Source organism: Vulpes lagopus, chromosome 12, assembly GCF_018345385.1.
Source record: "Vulpes lagopus strain Blue_001 chromosome 12, ASM1834538v1, whole genome shotgun sequence".
Classification (NCBI taxonomy): Eukaryota; Metazoa; Chordata; class Mammalia; order Carnivora; family Canidae; genus Vulpes; species Vulpes lagopus.
The window spans coordinates 27,176,007-27,193,070 of record NC_054835.1 but is presented as its reverse complement, the minus strand read 5'-3'; the positions used below and the strand labels follow the sequence as shown (position 1 = coordinate 27,193,070).

The following is a 17,064-nucleotide window of genomic DNA, read 5'->3' as shown; positions in this document are numbered from 1 at the left end:
CAGGCTCCATGCACCGGAAGCCCGACGTGGGATTCGATCCCGGATCTGCAGGATCGCGCCCTGGGCCAAAGGCAGGCGCTAAACTGCTGCGCCACCTAGGGATCCCTAAAACTTATAAATCTCTTAAGTTTTCTCAAAATAAATTTTCTTTGCTTTGCATTTGTTTTGTTTTGTTTTGTTTTTTAAGACTTTATTTATTTATGCATGAGAGACCCACAGAGAGTGAGGCAGAGACATAGGCAGAGGGAGAAGCAGGATCACTGGAAGAAATTCCAGTGATCGTCTCTGATGTAATAATGTAAAAGCCATAAATTTGTTTTAAAACCTTTCATTTTGGGGGATCCCTGGGTGGCGCAGCGGTTTGGCGCCTGCCTTTGGCCCAGGGCGCGATCCTGGAGATTCGGGATGGAATCCCACGTCAGGCTCCCGGTGCATGGAGTCTGCTTCTCCCTCTGCCTGTGTCTCTGCCTCTCTCTCTCTCTCTCTCTCTCTCTCTCTCTCTGTGTGTGTGACTATCATAAATAAATAAAAATTAAAAAAAAAAAACCTTTCATTTTTAGTAGTTGTTCCACAGCTCTGTTCTGGTCAGTTTTTTTGTTTTTTTGTTTTGTTTTGTTTTGTTTTAATATGTGTATATGCATTTTGTAACCTGGCATTTTATAGATAATAAATTTAAAATTTATTAACTACTTACTACTTCTGGAATCACTTTATTTTATCAAGATAATATCCCTACTTTTGCCTATAACTCTAGAATTTATTTCTTTACAGTCTTTACCTTATATGCATGCTTGAGTGCATTACAATTCAAAAACACAATAGATAATATATGACTCTTAAAAATATAACTCATTTAAAGGAGACTTACTCAAAATATATAAAGGAGATTTATTCAAATATGCAGTATTAAAGCATAGCAGTTAAATTATTGATATTGGTTGTTTTTTTTTTTTAAGATTTTATTTATTTATTAATGAGAGAGAGAGAAAGAGAGAGGCAGAGACACAGGCAGAGGGAGAAGCAGGCTCCATGCAGGGAGCCTGATGCGTGACTCGATCCTGGGTCTCCAGGAACAGGCCCTGGGCTAAAGGCGGCGCTAAACCGCTAAGCAACCCGGGCTACCCAAATTATTGATACTGTTGAGGAAGTTAACAGCAAGATATAATTTTTGTTCACTTGAATTTAATGAATTAATCTACATTTTTAAAATTTTATTTATTTATTCATGAGACACAGAGAAAGAGGCAGAGATATAGGCAGACAGAGAAGCAGGCTCCCTCAAGGGAGCTGATGTGGGACTCATCTGGGGACTACAGGATCACGCCCTAGGGCAAAGGCAGATGCCATACCCCTGAGCCACTCAGGCAGGCATCCCAATTAATCTACATTTTATGTGGAAAAAATAAAAATATGAAGAATCTATGATACAGGATAGAAAATTGCAATTTGGACACGTTTTAGTCTGAAAGGCTTAAAGAGGGATCCCTGGGTGGCGCAGCGGTTTGGCGCCTGCCTTTGGCCCAGGGCGCGATCCTGGAGACCCAGGATCGAATCCCACGTCGGGCTCCCGGTGCATGGAGCCTGCTTCTCCCTCTGCCTGTGTCTCTGCCTCTCTCTCTCTCTCTCTCACTGTGTGCCTATCATAAATAAGTAAAAAAAAAAAAAAAATGAAAGGCTTAAAGATTGAAAGTTATGTATCATTGCAGTTTCTATGAAGATGAGAATTAACTTTAATTGTGGTACTTAATACTATTTAATATAATTTCAATGTAGAAAATATTTAGTTACATGGTTATTAGGATCTTAGTAACAAGTTAATATTTCAGACTGCTCACCCACAGTGCTGAAACAGCTTATAATATTAAATCATCATTATTATTTAGCTCCATTTCTAGTTAATAGAATTTTACTTCCTTGATGCAACATATTTGACTAGGGCCAAGGAACTAAAAAGTCATTTTTAGATGGTGAAAGAACTTCAGGAATACAATATATTTTAAATTCCCCTTGTATACAAGGAATTATTACTGAAGCAGCTGCTCTGTGTTTTTTAATATGATCTGTGGAGTCACTTCAATACCAACTTAAGCTCAGCAGAAGTTTTAACATATAATGCATGAAGAAGACAGATAATTTATAAAATTGTTCACCATTTATCATCACATTGATAGTGATAGTTGGTCTCAAACTAACATAAACTATTAACCAGATACATAATTGTCTCTAGTAATACTGCGTTCACCTAACAGGCTTAGGTATTTTTTGTTGCTCTTAAAGAGATGCTGAAATTTCCCATGATCATTTATGAAAATTGAAATAAGTGTACTATTGCCAGTTGAAGATAAATGTTATTTCATGTGTTTAAATCCATCTGGTATCTTTAGATTCAAAGATTAGTATTTTGCAAGCTAATTATAATTAGCCATACAGTGTCTCTTCTTCCTTAATCATAAATATTTTTCTTAGGGAAAAGAAAGATGAAGTAAAACTAGTGCAGGAATATTCATACTTGAAGGCTCTATCGGTTTTTTCCTTTTTAATCCTTAAAAGTCTCAGTGATAAGGATTTATTGTAACATTGCTTCATTTGTCTTGTAGTTATTGGGGAAAGGCTCCTCCTGTCTCTCATTCTTAATTTAAGAAGCATGTTTAGTTAAATACATAATCACAATTGGTGCGAGTGGCAAAGATAATTTTACTAACTTGTATTTTAGTTTTTAAAAACTAAAATGAGATATATGGTTACAAATTGTAAATGCATGCTGCTTATTTAGGGAGAACTAGAGAATAAAACTTTGCTTTCAGGCATTTAAATTGTGAAATAAGTAAATGTTGTGAAATGTGAATCCAGAGAAATGAAACTATTAAAAGGAATTTGTTTTTAGTTGTACAGATTTTTTTTAATGACGAATGATAATTGAGGAAGTAATCAAACTGAACTTGGTGCATTGTACCCACAAAGACACCAAAATCATTAAAATGAGATACTGATTTCCGTTGATTTTTTTTTTTTTTTTAAGATTTATTTATTTATTCATGAGAGACACAGAGAGAGAGAGAGAGAGAGAGGCAGAGACCCAGGCAGAGGGAGGAGCAGGTTCCATGCAGGGAGCCTGATGCGGGACTCGATCCTGGGACTCCAGGATCATGCCCTGGGCTGAAGGCAGGCGCTTAACCCCAGAGCCACCTGGGAATCTCTGATATTTCACTTGAATATCGAATGCTTAACATATTAATTTATTAAACTTTTTCTTTAAAATGTTGTTAATTATTGATGCACTTTTTTGGCTTATTTTATTTACTGGCCTAAAAAGATTAGCAAATAATGTTTGAAATGATTCTTTTGAACTTTAGTAAAAGAAGCTTTTTTTTGGCTCTTGGTGAGGGTGTGGAAGGAGGCATGGAAATTGAGTTTATTGTCAAATAATATACCTATCATACACTTCAATTTTTTAAAAAGATTTTATTTATATATTTGACAGAGAGCACAGGCAGGGGAAGCAGCAGGCAGAGAGGAAGAAGCAGGCTCCCTACTTATTTTAAACTGATGCTGAGCAGGGAGCCGGATGCAGGGCTCCATCCCAGGACCCTGAGATCCTGCTTTGAGCCGAAAGCAGAGCTTAACCAACTAAGCCACCCAGGCACTCCACAATTCTATTTTAAAAGCAAGCAGAAATATAAATAAACGTAGCAATAGACATTGTTACTTTAAAATCAACATAATAAGAAAGAACTGTCAAATATGCAAATATTTAAAAATACTGAAGTTATTAACCAAAAGAACTTTTAAAACTACAAAGTTCAATTACATTTAACATGTAGAACACTTTAGACAATAAAAGTATGATGTTTTCAATAAATTATGTCAATAAAGCCTTAGAGCCATATCAGTAAGTTTTGAATATATGGCTTTAAGTGAAATAAGTCTAGGGGATCCCTGGATGGCTCAATGGATTAGCATCTGCCCTTGGCCCAGGGCGTGATCCTGGGAGCCAGGATCAAATCCCACATCAGGCTCCCTGCACGGAGCCTGCTTCTCCCTCTGCCTGTGTCTCTGCCTCTCTGTGTGTGTGTGTGTGTTTCTCATGAATAAATAAATAAAATCTTGAAAAAAAAAAAAGAAGTCTAAAATAAAAACAAAATACATTTGTTTATGAAATCTAAAAATATCGGTTACTATCAGAAAATATTTTAGATTTGATATAGATACTAGTACAATGTTCCCTGAGTTTTTTTTTCATTACACAGCAAGGAAAAACATCAAGAAAATATTCCCTCAAGCTGCGTATTCTGCTACTGTTCACTTCTTGTAATAAAAACAAGTGTACAGACTTCATATTAGTTGAACTTAAATGAACGTTCAGGGATTGTTTAGTACATAAATGTAACTTTAATTCTGAGAATATTGTGAAAGTCCTGGAAAATAAATTACAGGAACTGAAAGTAGCATGGTCACTCTGTGTGTGTGTTAAACACATAATAAGATTTATGAAATCCATTTTCAGTAGACAACTTTCAGACTTTTTAAAAAGTAAAACTTCCTATTAAAAAGCCACTTAATTTGTTCTCCTTGTAAGACACGCAAGGTAGAAATTAATTTTTAAAAAAAGTTAAAGAGAGATTTCTACTTCATTTATTTAGATGAAGTAACTTTTCCCCCTCAAATGAAACTTCTTACAGCACCCTTAAGGATAATTGATGATGGGCACCCAGGCATTTGAAAGAACAAGGAGCCTATTTTCTGTTGTTCTTATCTAATTCCTCTTGAGTAAAGAGATTTTGCCCCAGAGGGTTAAAAGGACTTTTTTTTTTTTTTTTAGATTTTATTTATTTATTCATGAGAGAGAGAGAGAGGCAGAGACACAGGCAGAGGAAGAAGCAGGCTCCACGCAGGGAGCTCAATGTGGGACTTGATCCTGGGTCTCCAGGATCACGCCCTGGGCCAAAGGCAGGCGCTAAACTGCTGAGCCATCCTCCAAAGGACTCCTTTCTTTCAGGGTGTTTTTAAAAACATGATTCCATGAACTTCTGTAGGCTTAAATATTTTCATCATTCTGTATATTTTATGGTGATCTGCATAATGTTTCATCTTTCTTTTTCTTTTTTTTTAAAGTAATCTCTTTACCCAACACGGGGCTCAAATTTATAACCCCAATATCGTGAGTCTCATGCCCTACTGACTGAGCCAGCCAGGCACCCCTAATCTTTTTTTCTTTATATAAACCAGTTGGGGGCAGCCCGGGTGGCTGGGGGGTTTAGCACCGCCTACAGCCCAGGGCGTGATCCTGGAGACCTGGGATCAAGTCCCACCGTGGGGCTCCCTGCATGGAGCCTGCTTCTCCCTCTGCCTGTGTCTCTGCCTCTCTTTCTCTCTCTCTCTCTCTCTCTCTCTCTCTCTCTCTCTCTCTCTCTCTCCTCTGTCTCTTATGAATAAATAAATAAAATCTTAAAATTAAAAAAAAAAACCAATTGGCATGGTTATACCTCTTTTCCAATTTAAATGTGTTTGTGTGGGGGTGCCTGTCTGGCTGTTGGTAACATGTGACTCTTGATCTCAGGGTCATGGATTCAAGTCCCACTTTGGGCATAGAACTTACTTTTTTTAAAAAAAGTAAAAAGGAAAAAATTGTGTGTGTATATGTATCATTCTAATAGAAAAAAAACCATCAATTTAAAATGATGGTACTATCATAGTCACTTGATTTAAATAAATAAAGATTCTAAAGTCTTTAAGATAAAACGGGATACCAAACTTTCTAAATAAAACACTTTGTTGATCTTTTCTACACTATTTTATGCAAAAAAAAAATTTTTTTTGCTGTAATTTTACATATTGAGGACTACATAAATGGTATGCTAGAAAAGTGTTCCCACATATGTCCACTTGGGAAATACATTTATAAAAAGTATGTTGTCTTGGGGGATCCCTGGGTGGCTCAGCGGTTTGGCGTCTGCCTTCGGCCCGGGGCATGATCCTGAAGTCTTAGGATCGAGTCCCACATCGGACTCCTTGCATGGAGCCTGCTTCTCCTTCTGCCTATGTCTCTGTCTCTCTCTCTCCCTCTCTGTGTCTCTCATGAATGAATGAATAAAATCTTTTTTTAAAAAAAGTATGTTGTCTTTAAAATAAAATTTGCGTAGACCTTTTTTCCTTTGTTTTACTTTTTCTTAACAATTGAGTACCATCTTAACGCTCATTAAAATGGATTTGCTGGGGATCACTGGGTGGCTCAGCGGTTTAGCACCTGCCTTTGTCCCGGGGCATGATCCTAGAGTCCTGGGATGGAGTCCCACATCTGGCTCCCTGTGTGGAGCCTGCTTTTCCCTCTGCCTGTGTCTCCAGTTTGCGTTCTCTCTCTCTCTCTCTCTCTCTCTCTCTCTCTCTCTCTCTCTCTGTCTCTCATGAATAAATGAATAAAATATTTTAAACAAAAAATGGATTTACTATAAAGACACCAAGGGCTGTAATGGAAGGCATTTTTCTGAATTTGTATTTTTAAATTTTGGGCCATATTAGTTAAAATTACATAATTAGTGTATGCTCTAATGGTATTGTTTGATTTTTTAAAATTCAAAATATATCTATTCATTAAGGCTTACCAGGTTTTATTTAGTGCTGCTAATGAATTATAATTTAATGACTTGGGGATTGTGTAAATTATTAAAAATAAATGGAAGTATAATTTGTTTTAAAATAAGTTATATATAGGGTAACTGGCTTCATTATATATTAAATAGGTTTCAAATCAATAAAATCAGAAGAAACAGCAGGTATTGGGGAAGATGCCAAGAAAGGGGAACCCTTTTGCACCTTTGGTGGGAGTGCAAACTGTTGCAGCCACTCTAGAAAACAGTATGGAGGTTCCTCAAAAAGTTAAAAATAGAACTACCCTACAATCCTGCAGTTGCACTATTAGGTATTTACCTAAAGGATAAAAAAATACAGATTTGAAGGGGTATATGCATCCTGATGTTTGTAGCAGCATTATCAGCAATAGACATACAATGGAGAGAGCCCAGATGTCCATTGACTGAAGATGTGGGGTATGTGTGTGTGTGTATGAAATGGGAATTTACTCAGCCATGAAAAAAAAATGAAATCTTGTCATTTGCAATGTAGAATGTTGTGCCAAGTGAAATAAGTCAGTCAGAGAAAGAAAGACAAATACCATATGATCTCACTCATGTGGAATTTAAGAAAGAAAACAGATGAACATATGGGAAGGGGAAAAAGAAAAAAAAAGAGAAAGAGAGGGAGAGAAACCATAAGAGACTCTTAATGATAGAGAAAAGCTGAGGTTTGATGGAGAGAGGTGGGTCGGGATGGGTTAGATGGGTGATGGGTATTAAGGAGGGCACTTGTGATGAGCACTGGGTGTTGTATGTAAGTAATGAATCACTAAATTCTGCTTCAGGAACCAATATTGCCCTGTATGTTCACTAAAATTTAAGTAAGTTAAAAAGAAGAAAATACGTCTATCATCATAGAAGAAAAAAAATCAGTAAATCAATAAAGTCAGTGCTTCACACTTAATGCAATAGATGCCAATTTAAGAAGAAAATTAAATCTTTAGGGGCGCCTGGGTGGCTCAGTTGGTTAACCATCTGCCTTCAGCTCAGGTCATGATCCCAGGGTGGTGGGATCAAGCCCCAAATGGGGCTCTCCACTCAATAGTGAGTCTGCTTCTCTCTTTCACTCTCACTCTCACTCTGTGCTCTCTCTCTCAGATAAAATCTTTTTTAAAAAGTAAATCTTTAATTAGAAATCTGAATAAAAATAGAAAGTACTTTCTGCTGCAGTAGTTCAGTTTGTTTAAAAATATTAAATCTCGGGAGCACCTGCCTGGCTCCGTTGTAGAGCATATGACTCTTGATCTCAGAGCTTTGAGTTCAAACCCCACATTAGGTGCAGAGCTTACTAAAAAATAGCTTATTATTAAATCTGATATAGTTGAGTTACTGAAAAAGGAAGACTTATCCCAAAAAGAAAAATTCTCTCTTTGGAAATAAATTGTAAAATTACAAAACTGCATTGTAGAATTTGGTTAATGATTGATTTTGAGAGCCAATGTATTTTAACTTGAAAGTGTTTATCCTGTTAATATCTTTTAAAATATACCTTATTGGTTTAATTCCTTTGACTTTCTCACCAATCTCAGCAAATAAGTAGGAGGGAGTTAGTGTTAAGTTCTGTTCTATTTTCTTTTCTTTTTTTTTTTTTCAAAGAAAGATTTTATTTCTTTATTTGAGAGAGAGAGCATGCATGAGCAGGGGGAGAGGGAGAAGCACACTACCTGCTGAGCAGAGACCCTGATGTGGGGCTCAATCCCAGGAACCTGAGTTCATGACCTGAGCCAAAGACAGATACCCAACCAATTGAGCCACCCAGTCGTCCCTGTTCTATTTTCTTTTAGTGAGCCCAGCAGCCAACATGGGGCTTAAACTCACCACCCTGACTGAGATCAAGAGTCTCATGCTCTACCAACTGAGCCAGCCAGGTGTCCCCAGATTGGCACTTGCAAGAAAAAATATATACATATATAATTGTAGCATCAGCATACAGGAAAAAGAAAATCCTGGATATATGCTAGCCAGCCAATTGCATGTTTCAGCATGGGAGATAACATAGTGAAAATTGAAAGAGCACTGATTTCAGAGTCTGAAGGATCTGCCCTTTTACACTGTAGGAGCATTGAAAGGCTCAAGTAAAATGTTTTTGAAAACATTTCATAAAACTAGTACAAGCTGTGAAATGTAAGATGTCATTTTGTTTTGAGGGGTAATAAATACTTATTCAGTTATTGCCACATAAGCATTTTTTTCATCTTCTGGCTAGTGATCAACAGGTATCTTCTTTGGCTGTCTTGAAAAATCCTATGATTTTTAACTGTGACGTTAATCAGGGAGAAAGTCTGGCAAGTGGTGGAAGGAAAGAGAAAGACAAATGTGGTAGGTCAATACTTCCAAAAGAATGAGTTGGTTCAGGGCACCTGGGTGTCTCAGTCAGTTGAGTGTCTGACTTTTGATCTCAGGTCTTGATCTCAGGATTGTGAATTCAGGCCCCAAGTTGGGCTCCATGCTGGGTATGAAGCCTACTTTTAAAAAAAAAAAGTATTGGTTCATAATTAGTTTATGACATTTTGTTCATCCCTAGATAATCCAGAGATAATCTGAAAACTAAAGTAACTGTTTTGGCCTATTCTTGAATTGTGGTAAAAGTTTATCTTCAAGGGTGTAATTAATGTTCTATAAGAGTTTATTTGCATATTTTCTAGTACAACCTATGATTTTTTTTTTAAAACCATTCATCAGAAGCAATGATTAAGTGAATCAAGTTGTGAGACATTTAATATTATAAACTCTGTAAAAGACCCATCTTTCATTCTTCTTTTACTTTTTATTAATGTTTTGATATCTTCTTTTTATACAGGACTTTGCTTCCCGGGCTAAACTGGCAGTTCAAAACCTAGTACAGAAGGTTGGATTTTTTGGCATTTTGGCCTGTGCATCAGTAAGTGAATTGTATTAAAAGTGAGAAATTCCAAGAAATACTGGATTTATATTTGATCCAATTTGTTTTTATTTTTTATTCCTTTTCCTTTTTTTTTGAAATTTTACTTATTTATTCATGAGAGACACACAGAGAGAGAAACAAAGGGAGAAGCAGGCTCCATACAGGGAACCTGAAGTGGCACTCAATCCCAGGACTCCAGGATCACACCCTGCCTGAGCTGAAAGGTAGACGCTCAACTGCTGAGCCACCCAGGCGTCCCAACCAATTTTGCTTTTTTTTTTTTTTTAATTTTTATTTATTATTTATGGTAGTCACACAGAGAGAGAGAGAGAGGCAGAGACACAGACAGAGGGAGAAGCAGGCTCCATGCACCGGGAGCCCGACATGGGATTCGATCCCGGGTTTCCAGGATCGCGCCCTGGGCCAAAGACAGGCGCCAAACCGCTGCGCCACCCAGGGATCCCCCAATTTTGCTTTTAAAGATAACACGCTAGAAAAAAAAAAGATAACATCTGAGTGAACAAAAATGCCATCACTTTTGATGAGTATGTAATGTTATTAATCATTCGTCATACTCATCAAATGAACTGTTTCTGTTGGATAGGTTCATATCTTGTTTATTGACTTTTTAAACATTTCATCTTGCCATGATGACTTCAGACCTAAGAGGCTTGTTTCAGTAATAAAAGAGATTTTTTTTTTTTTTAAGATTTTATTTATTCATGAGAGAGACACACAGAGAGGTAGAGACACAGAGAGAGAAGCAGGCTCCATGCAGGGAGCCCAATGTGGGACTTGATCCTGGGACCCCAGGATCACAGCCTGGGCCTGAAGGCAGGCGCTAAACTCCTGAGCCACCCAGGCATCCCAATAAGAGAGATTTTTTTTTTAAGGTTTTTTAAAAAGAATAAAAGAGGTAAAATTCTTCCTTTCCATGAAGAATTTATAAAATGAAGGGCATTTAACTAAATAACAATGACTTCATTCTTACCAGAGTTATAGATAAGTACTCTTTTTCCAGAATTTCAAGCATTAGTTACAAGGAAGAATTCATATGAAACCTGTTTTGGCTGATATTTACAATTATCAAGGTAATTGAAACCTCTCAGGCAAAGTTATGTGCAACTTTGGCTGCAATGAACTAAGAAGCCACTTACGTCAAAATTGTAGTTAATAGGGACAGCTGGGTGGCTCAGTGTTTAAGTGTCTGCCTTTGGCTCAGGGCATGATCCCAGAGTCCCAGGATCGAGTGCCGCATTGGGCTTCCTGCATGAAGCCTACTTCTCCCTCTGCCTGGTCTCTGCCTCTCTCTCTCTCTCTCTCTTTGTGTCTCTCATGAATAAATAAATAAAATATTTAAAATGTATATATAGCTAATATCTCAAACTGCACATTTGTGAAATTAACATTCCTTGATGAGTTGGTATTTATCCTGGTCTTTTTCTAATATAATAGAAGCAGTTGTGTTTGAAATGGAACATTTTGATCAAAGTTTTCTTTGGTAACCTGTACATAATTTTTGGCAGTTCAGTGGTGGATTTGGCCAGTATAACTAGTTACACCTAGTTGATATGATAAAAACTGCTACTGTAAATATAATTCACAAAATTATTGTCTAATGACACACAGTTCCCTTACCCATTATGTACTAGAATATGAATTCATCTTTGAGTACTCCTCCCTTAGCAAAGCAAATGGCTATAAAAGAGGACATTTGGTGCCAAAATTTCTAATGTGATGCAAACATTCTAGAGATTTACATGTGCTTGAATTATTGTCTTTTGAACCTGGCAATATTAGAAATTTTCATAGTCTGATTTTTCTTTATAATGTAGAGCTCTTTATCATAATATTGACCTCAACCATTTGAACAATTTATAAGTATATTGTAGTGTGATATAGTAGAAAGAGAATTGCCTTTGGCATTCCTTTTTTTTTTTTTTTTTTAAGATTTTATTTATTTATTCATGAGAGACACAGAGAGAGAGGGAGGCAGAGATGCAGGCAGAGGGAGAAGCAGGCTCCATGCAGGGAGCCCGACGTGGGACTCTATCCTGGGTCTCCGGGATCACACCCTGGGCTGCAGGCAGTGCTAAACCACTGCACCACCAGGGCTGCCCCCTTTGGCATTCCTAAACCAGTTTTGCCTCTTAGTAGCTATGTAACCTAGTCAGGTTACTCTCCAAACCCTGGTTTTCTAATTTTTAAAATGGGGCAATAAGACACTCATTGTAAAGGTTGATGTGAGGATTTAAGGAAATATATGTGAACTAACACAGTGCTTAGAACATTATTGTTCCACTGCCATCTTTTATTGTTATCTGTCAGCTTTCATTCAGTTACTGAGTGTTTGGAATAAAGAGATGAAAGATATATTCCCTTTCCTCCTCAAGGATCCTGAAGTCTAGTGAGGGAGACCATTGAAATACAGGAATAAATAGAAAGTGCTGTGAAAGTCAACAGAATGGGATTAAGCTGAGAGGCCTACTGGATAATAATGTCCTTACTTTGGAGGCTAAGTGAACAAGCATGGGAGCCACATTGCCTGGGTTGAAATCTTGCTCTGCTGCTGAATGAAATCCTACTATCCTGAATAAATTGTCAAACTTGTCTCTCACTTTTCTTTTCTATAAAATGAGTGTAATGATATCTTTTGGCATTGTTTTGGGGATTAAGTAAATTGACGATGTAGAAAGATTAGAAAAGCACCGAACGAGTCAAAGCATTCAAGAAAAATTAGCTTTCATTATTCCTAGGGAAAACATGGAATACCTTCAATTTATTAAAACAAAAAATAGTATTTATTCTTTGGCACTCATCTATCCCTGTGTCCTCACTGTGAAAATCAACTTTCTATACTAGTCAGTCTTCTTTATATTTGACTAGGAATAATCAATATTGAACATAAATTGATAGATCATTCTGGCCTTGTAGGCACTTTTTTCTGGAAAATTTTTGATACTTAAAGTGTTAAAAGCATATATACTTCAAATAAGTTTTTTAGTTATTTTGTTGTTAACATTCAAACTAAGATAAATAGGGGATCCCTGGGTGGCTCAGCAGTTGAGTGCCTGCCTTTGGCCCAGGGAGTGATCCTGGAGACCTGGGATCGAGTCCCACATCAGGCTACCTGCATGGAGCCTGCTTCTCTCTCTGCCTATATTTCTGCCTCTCTCTCATGAATAAATAAATAAAATCTTTTTAAAAAAGAAAACAAAGATAAATAAAACTCCTAGTTGAAGGAAAATTTCAAAGCTACTTAGTAGTTCTTTTAATCCCAGTCTTCCTTTATTTAGTCAGCAGTTGAAAAAAAAAAAAAGAATAAATTGCATGCAACAATAAATACACTGATTATGCTCTACTGAGGGTATCCGTACACTGAGGTATCCAACATGTTTAGCAAATTCTAATTTTTAATCTACTCTTTTACATATCTTGTATACTTTAAATTAATTTCTTTTTCAACATGAGGTAGAGCCTGGTAATAAAGGAAAACAAAATTGCAGTCCATGGAGTTATGAGGGTCATGTGAGAAAATACAAAAAAATGATCCATGTAAAGCTGTGCAGATGATATTGTTATTACATGATTATAAGACAGATGAAATTGCATAAAACATTTGAATTTGGGGGACACCTGGGTGGCTCAGTGGATGAGCATCTGCCTTTGGCGCAGAGTGTGATCCCAAGGTCCCAGGATCAAGTCTCTCATTGGGCTCCCTGTGGGGAACCTGATTCTCCCTCTGCCTATGTCTCTGCCTCTCTCTCTCTGTGTCTCTCATGAATAAAAATAAAATCTTTAAAAAAAAAAAACAAAACAACCATTTGAATTTGGTTGAGAAAAACAAAACTGAGTTATTAAATCCAAGTGTTATAACAAAAGAATACTTGAATTCTAATTTAGTCGTGGCATTGTTTTTAAAAGAACATATGTCACAAATATTTTTTAAACAACTAGGCTTTGCTTTGAAAGTTCAAAAATGAAATTATATAAATTAATTAACTTCTGAGTTCTGCCAACTGCCACAAGGACAGAGTGCTTCTATGGGAGAAAAATGGATGAAGTGCTCAAAAACAGCTTGTGGTTTCTTTGCATTTTTACATGAAATTGTCTTTCAGCATTCTTGAAATGTGGGAATGTTTGGAAAAGGTATTTGTTGTGAATCACTTCTTTGTCTGGGACTGAGTATTCAAAACATCTGAATCTATGTGCTCATATTTCCACACTTGATTTTCTTTTTAAAATATATCACACAGCCCCACAGCCTTGGTCTGTCATACAAATGATGAGATTTGTATGTGCAAAATACAAATTATGAATTTATGTTGAGGAATAAAAGCACATCTACATGTAAATGTATTTGTAATTTTTTTTAAAGATTTTATTTATTTATTTATGAGAGACACAGAGAAAGAGGCAGAGACACAGGCAGAGGGAGAAACAGGCTGCTCGCAGAGAACCCAATGTGGGACTCGATTCCTGGACTCCGGGATCACGTCCTGAGCCAAAGGCAGATGCTCAATCCCTGAGCCACCCAGGAGTCCCTAGATAATATTCTTATTTCAAGCTGAAGATTTTAGAACCCTAGTAACTACTAAAATAATCTTAACTCTTTTTCTTCCTTTATACCTCACCTTAGACACAGCTAGCAAATAGCAAAATATCTGGTAAATGATACTAAATTCCTGTGGGTCCATTTTTTTTTAATAATCCAATTCTAATGTGATTTTTTTAAGAAAAGTATATTTGTGAGGTGTTGGCTATAAGTAGTGTAAGCAGAAGGACAGCTGGGTTTGTTTGGAACAGCAACCTGAGATGAATATGAGACCCAACTTACAGAAACATTAGAATACTTGCCTAGCCTTCTGAACAGTCTAGTATTGATCAGGGAACCTATGAAAGCAAGGCTTAAACCATAATTCCACATAGCTGGAGGTGGTAAATTAAACTCTTGGATTATATATTTTAACCTTTTTTTTTTTTTTAATAGATTCCAAATCCTCTATTTGATCTGGCTGGAATAACATGTGGACACTTTCTTGTACCTTTTTGGACTTTCTTTGGTGCAACTCTGATTGGAAAAGCAATAATTAAAATGCATATCCAGGTAATTATACCTTCTGATTTACTGCCTAATGATGATGAACCCATTAAACGGCATTGAAAATTAATTCCTTTGCTCATTCTAATATGAATTGTTAATATTTGGTTCTGCTTCTTTTGGTTGGTATCTTTACTTAGGTATTTAACCGTGGAAAGTCACTTGGAGGTTAGTGAATTTGGTGCAGGTTTTCCCTGTCCTTATTGGAAAATTGTGCCACTTTAAGACTTTTCTCCTTCTTTTCTTTCCTTCCTTTTCCTCTCTCCCTTCTTGTCTGTCTTTATTTTACTTTTTACCTTGTGAAACTGCTCATCCAAGACTATTACCAAGCAAAAATAGTGTTCCTATATAGGAAAATACACATTATTTTCATACATAGTCCAAAAACGTCATATTTTTGCTGACCATTAGCTGCGAGAAGATTGCCTTTCACTAATTCTACTTTTCTTTTATACCCCCCAATAATACTCCTTCCTCTCAAGGCACCAGTCCTTTACAGAAAACCAGCCAGATGTTAGTGTAGGAGAGAATGGGGGAAAAGGGGAACTCTGAAGAGGTGAAGAGCTGTGGTTGTGGTTAGAGAAGTTAGAATCTGGGATCCCTGGGTGGCGCAGCGGTTCGGCGCGTGCCTTTGGCCCAGGGCGCGATCCTGGAGACCCGGGATCGAATCCCACATCGGGCTCCCGGTGCATGGAGCCTGCTTCTCCCTCTGCCTGTGTCTCTGCCTCTCTCTCTCTCTCTGTGTGACTATCATAAATAAATAATAAAAAATTAAAAAAAAAAAAAAGAGAAGTTAGAATCTGTTATTTTTCAAAGCCAGTCTTAACAAAAGCTTTAGGATAGAGGGGTGTGTGTGTGTGTGTGTACGTATGTATGTATGTGTGTGTATATATATATACATATATATATATATATATACACACACATATGAATGGAAAGAGAATAAAATGTAATGAATATGTACTTCTAGAACTATGATATGAATTACTTTTAAAAGGACAAACTCACTAGAAAAAAATAAAATTTAACTAAAAAGAATTTCTTAATCAGTGATGTTTGCAACACAGACATTCACAAAAGGAAAGGCAAGAGCAGTAATATTTGTGCCCTAATAAGATTCCTTCAAAATTAAAAGTACCTCTGTCCCAAGTTTCATCTTAATATAATACCTCTCTGCCTTCACTTATTAGAAGAGAAGAATGAGACAGAAAAACTTCAGCTGCTTTTACCTGCCCAGTTTCTAATATTAGATTTTGGTATTTGGAGTAAGTTTATTGAGCCTAACAAAAAAAAAAAAAAAAAAAAAAAAGTTTATTGAGCCTATCCTCTACTCCTCTGCTATGATAATCACTCACAATTCCAAGGGCATTCCTCCTTCAAGGAATGTATTTTCTCCCATTTACATTTAAGTATATTGTTCAATGAAATGAGTTTTTTAATATTGGAATGCTAGTTACTTTGGTAAATACTACAATACCGTATTAGGATTTTTTTTCAAATAATACAGTACGATTCTGAGTAGTAAATTATTTTGCAGTATATCAGAAGATAATTTTTTCTTTGATCTTTTTAGCTCTTTCTGAAGGAAGGGGGAAGCTATCATTTTGCTTTTTAAAAATTATTAATTATTCCTAAGAAACAATAACAAATTATTTTAATTCCCTTTATAATAGCAACTTCTCTGAGAATCCATAAGCTTTATGCACCCAGCTTTGTGTAGTAACTGTCTACATAAATTATGGTAAAATGTATTATGCTAAGAGTATTCTGTAGTGATAGGGCATGCAACTTATCAGATTTTTCATTACAAAATATTAAAAATAGTATATTTTTAAACGTTCTCCGTTTTTTTTCAAGTTCTGATAATGCTTAATTTTTTTGTATAGTACTTCACACTTTAAACCACTTAGTGTTTATGAGCTGATTTTATTGTTATAATCCTCAGAGAAATTACTACTCCCATTTTGTAATTGTCTTACAAATGCTTAGGAAGTTAATAAGTAATAGTAGCCTAAGAAAATAAGTAACAGCTGAAATTTGAACCTGTGTCTACTGGCTTCAAGTTCAGTGTTCTGTCTGTTCTTTTCAGTTGCCTTCTAAACTATAAATTATTTATGTGATTAAAGAAACTGAATTGTTTACTGTCTGCAATTTATCAGGACCTGTGCCATGCAATGTCCATTGGTCATCTCAAAACTATCCTGTGAGATGGTTATTATCCATATTTTCATACATAGGCAAACTGATTGTTAGAGAAGACAAAAATTCTTCTCGTGCCTAAAGCCCTGGAATTTGGGATGCCTAGGTGACCCAGCAGTTGAGCGTCTGCCTTCGGCTCAGGGTGTGATCCTGGGATCCGGGATCAAGTCCCGCAGTGGGTTCCCTGCGAGAAGCCTGTTTCTCCCTCTGCCTATGTCTCTGGCTCTCTCTCTGTGTCTCTCATGAAAAAA

General features: G+C 36.5%; 1 protein-coding gene across 3 annotated transcripts in view; it reads left to right on the top strand.

Annotated features, from left to right (window-relative positions):
- VMP1 (vacuole membrane protein 1) overlaps positions 1–17,064 on the top strand; it is a 143,243-nt gene that overhangs the window by 96,275 nt on the left and 29,904 nt on the right. For all 3 annotated transcript variants that reach the window (XM_041724820.1, XM_041724818.1, XM_041724819.1), the window contains 2 exons: positions 9,430–9,510; positions 14,504–14,620. In XM_041724820.1, the coding sequence (XP_041580754.1) occupies positions 9,430–9,510; positions 14,504–14,620 (198 nt within the window). The remainder of the gene's footprint in view (positions 1–9,429; positions 9,511–14,503; positions 14,621–17,064) is intronic.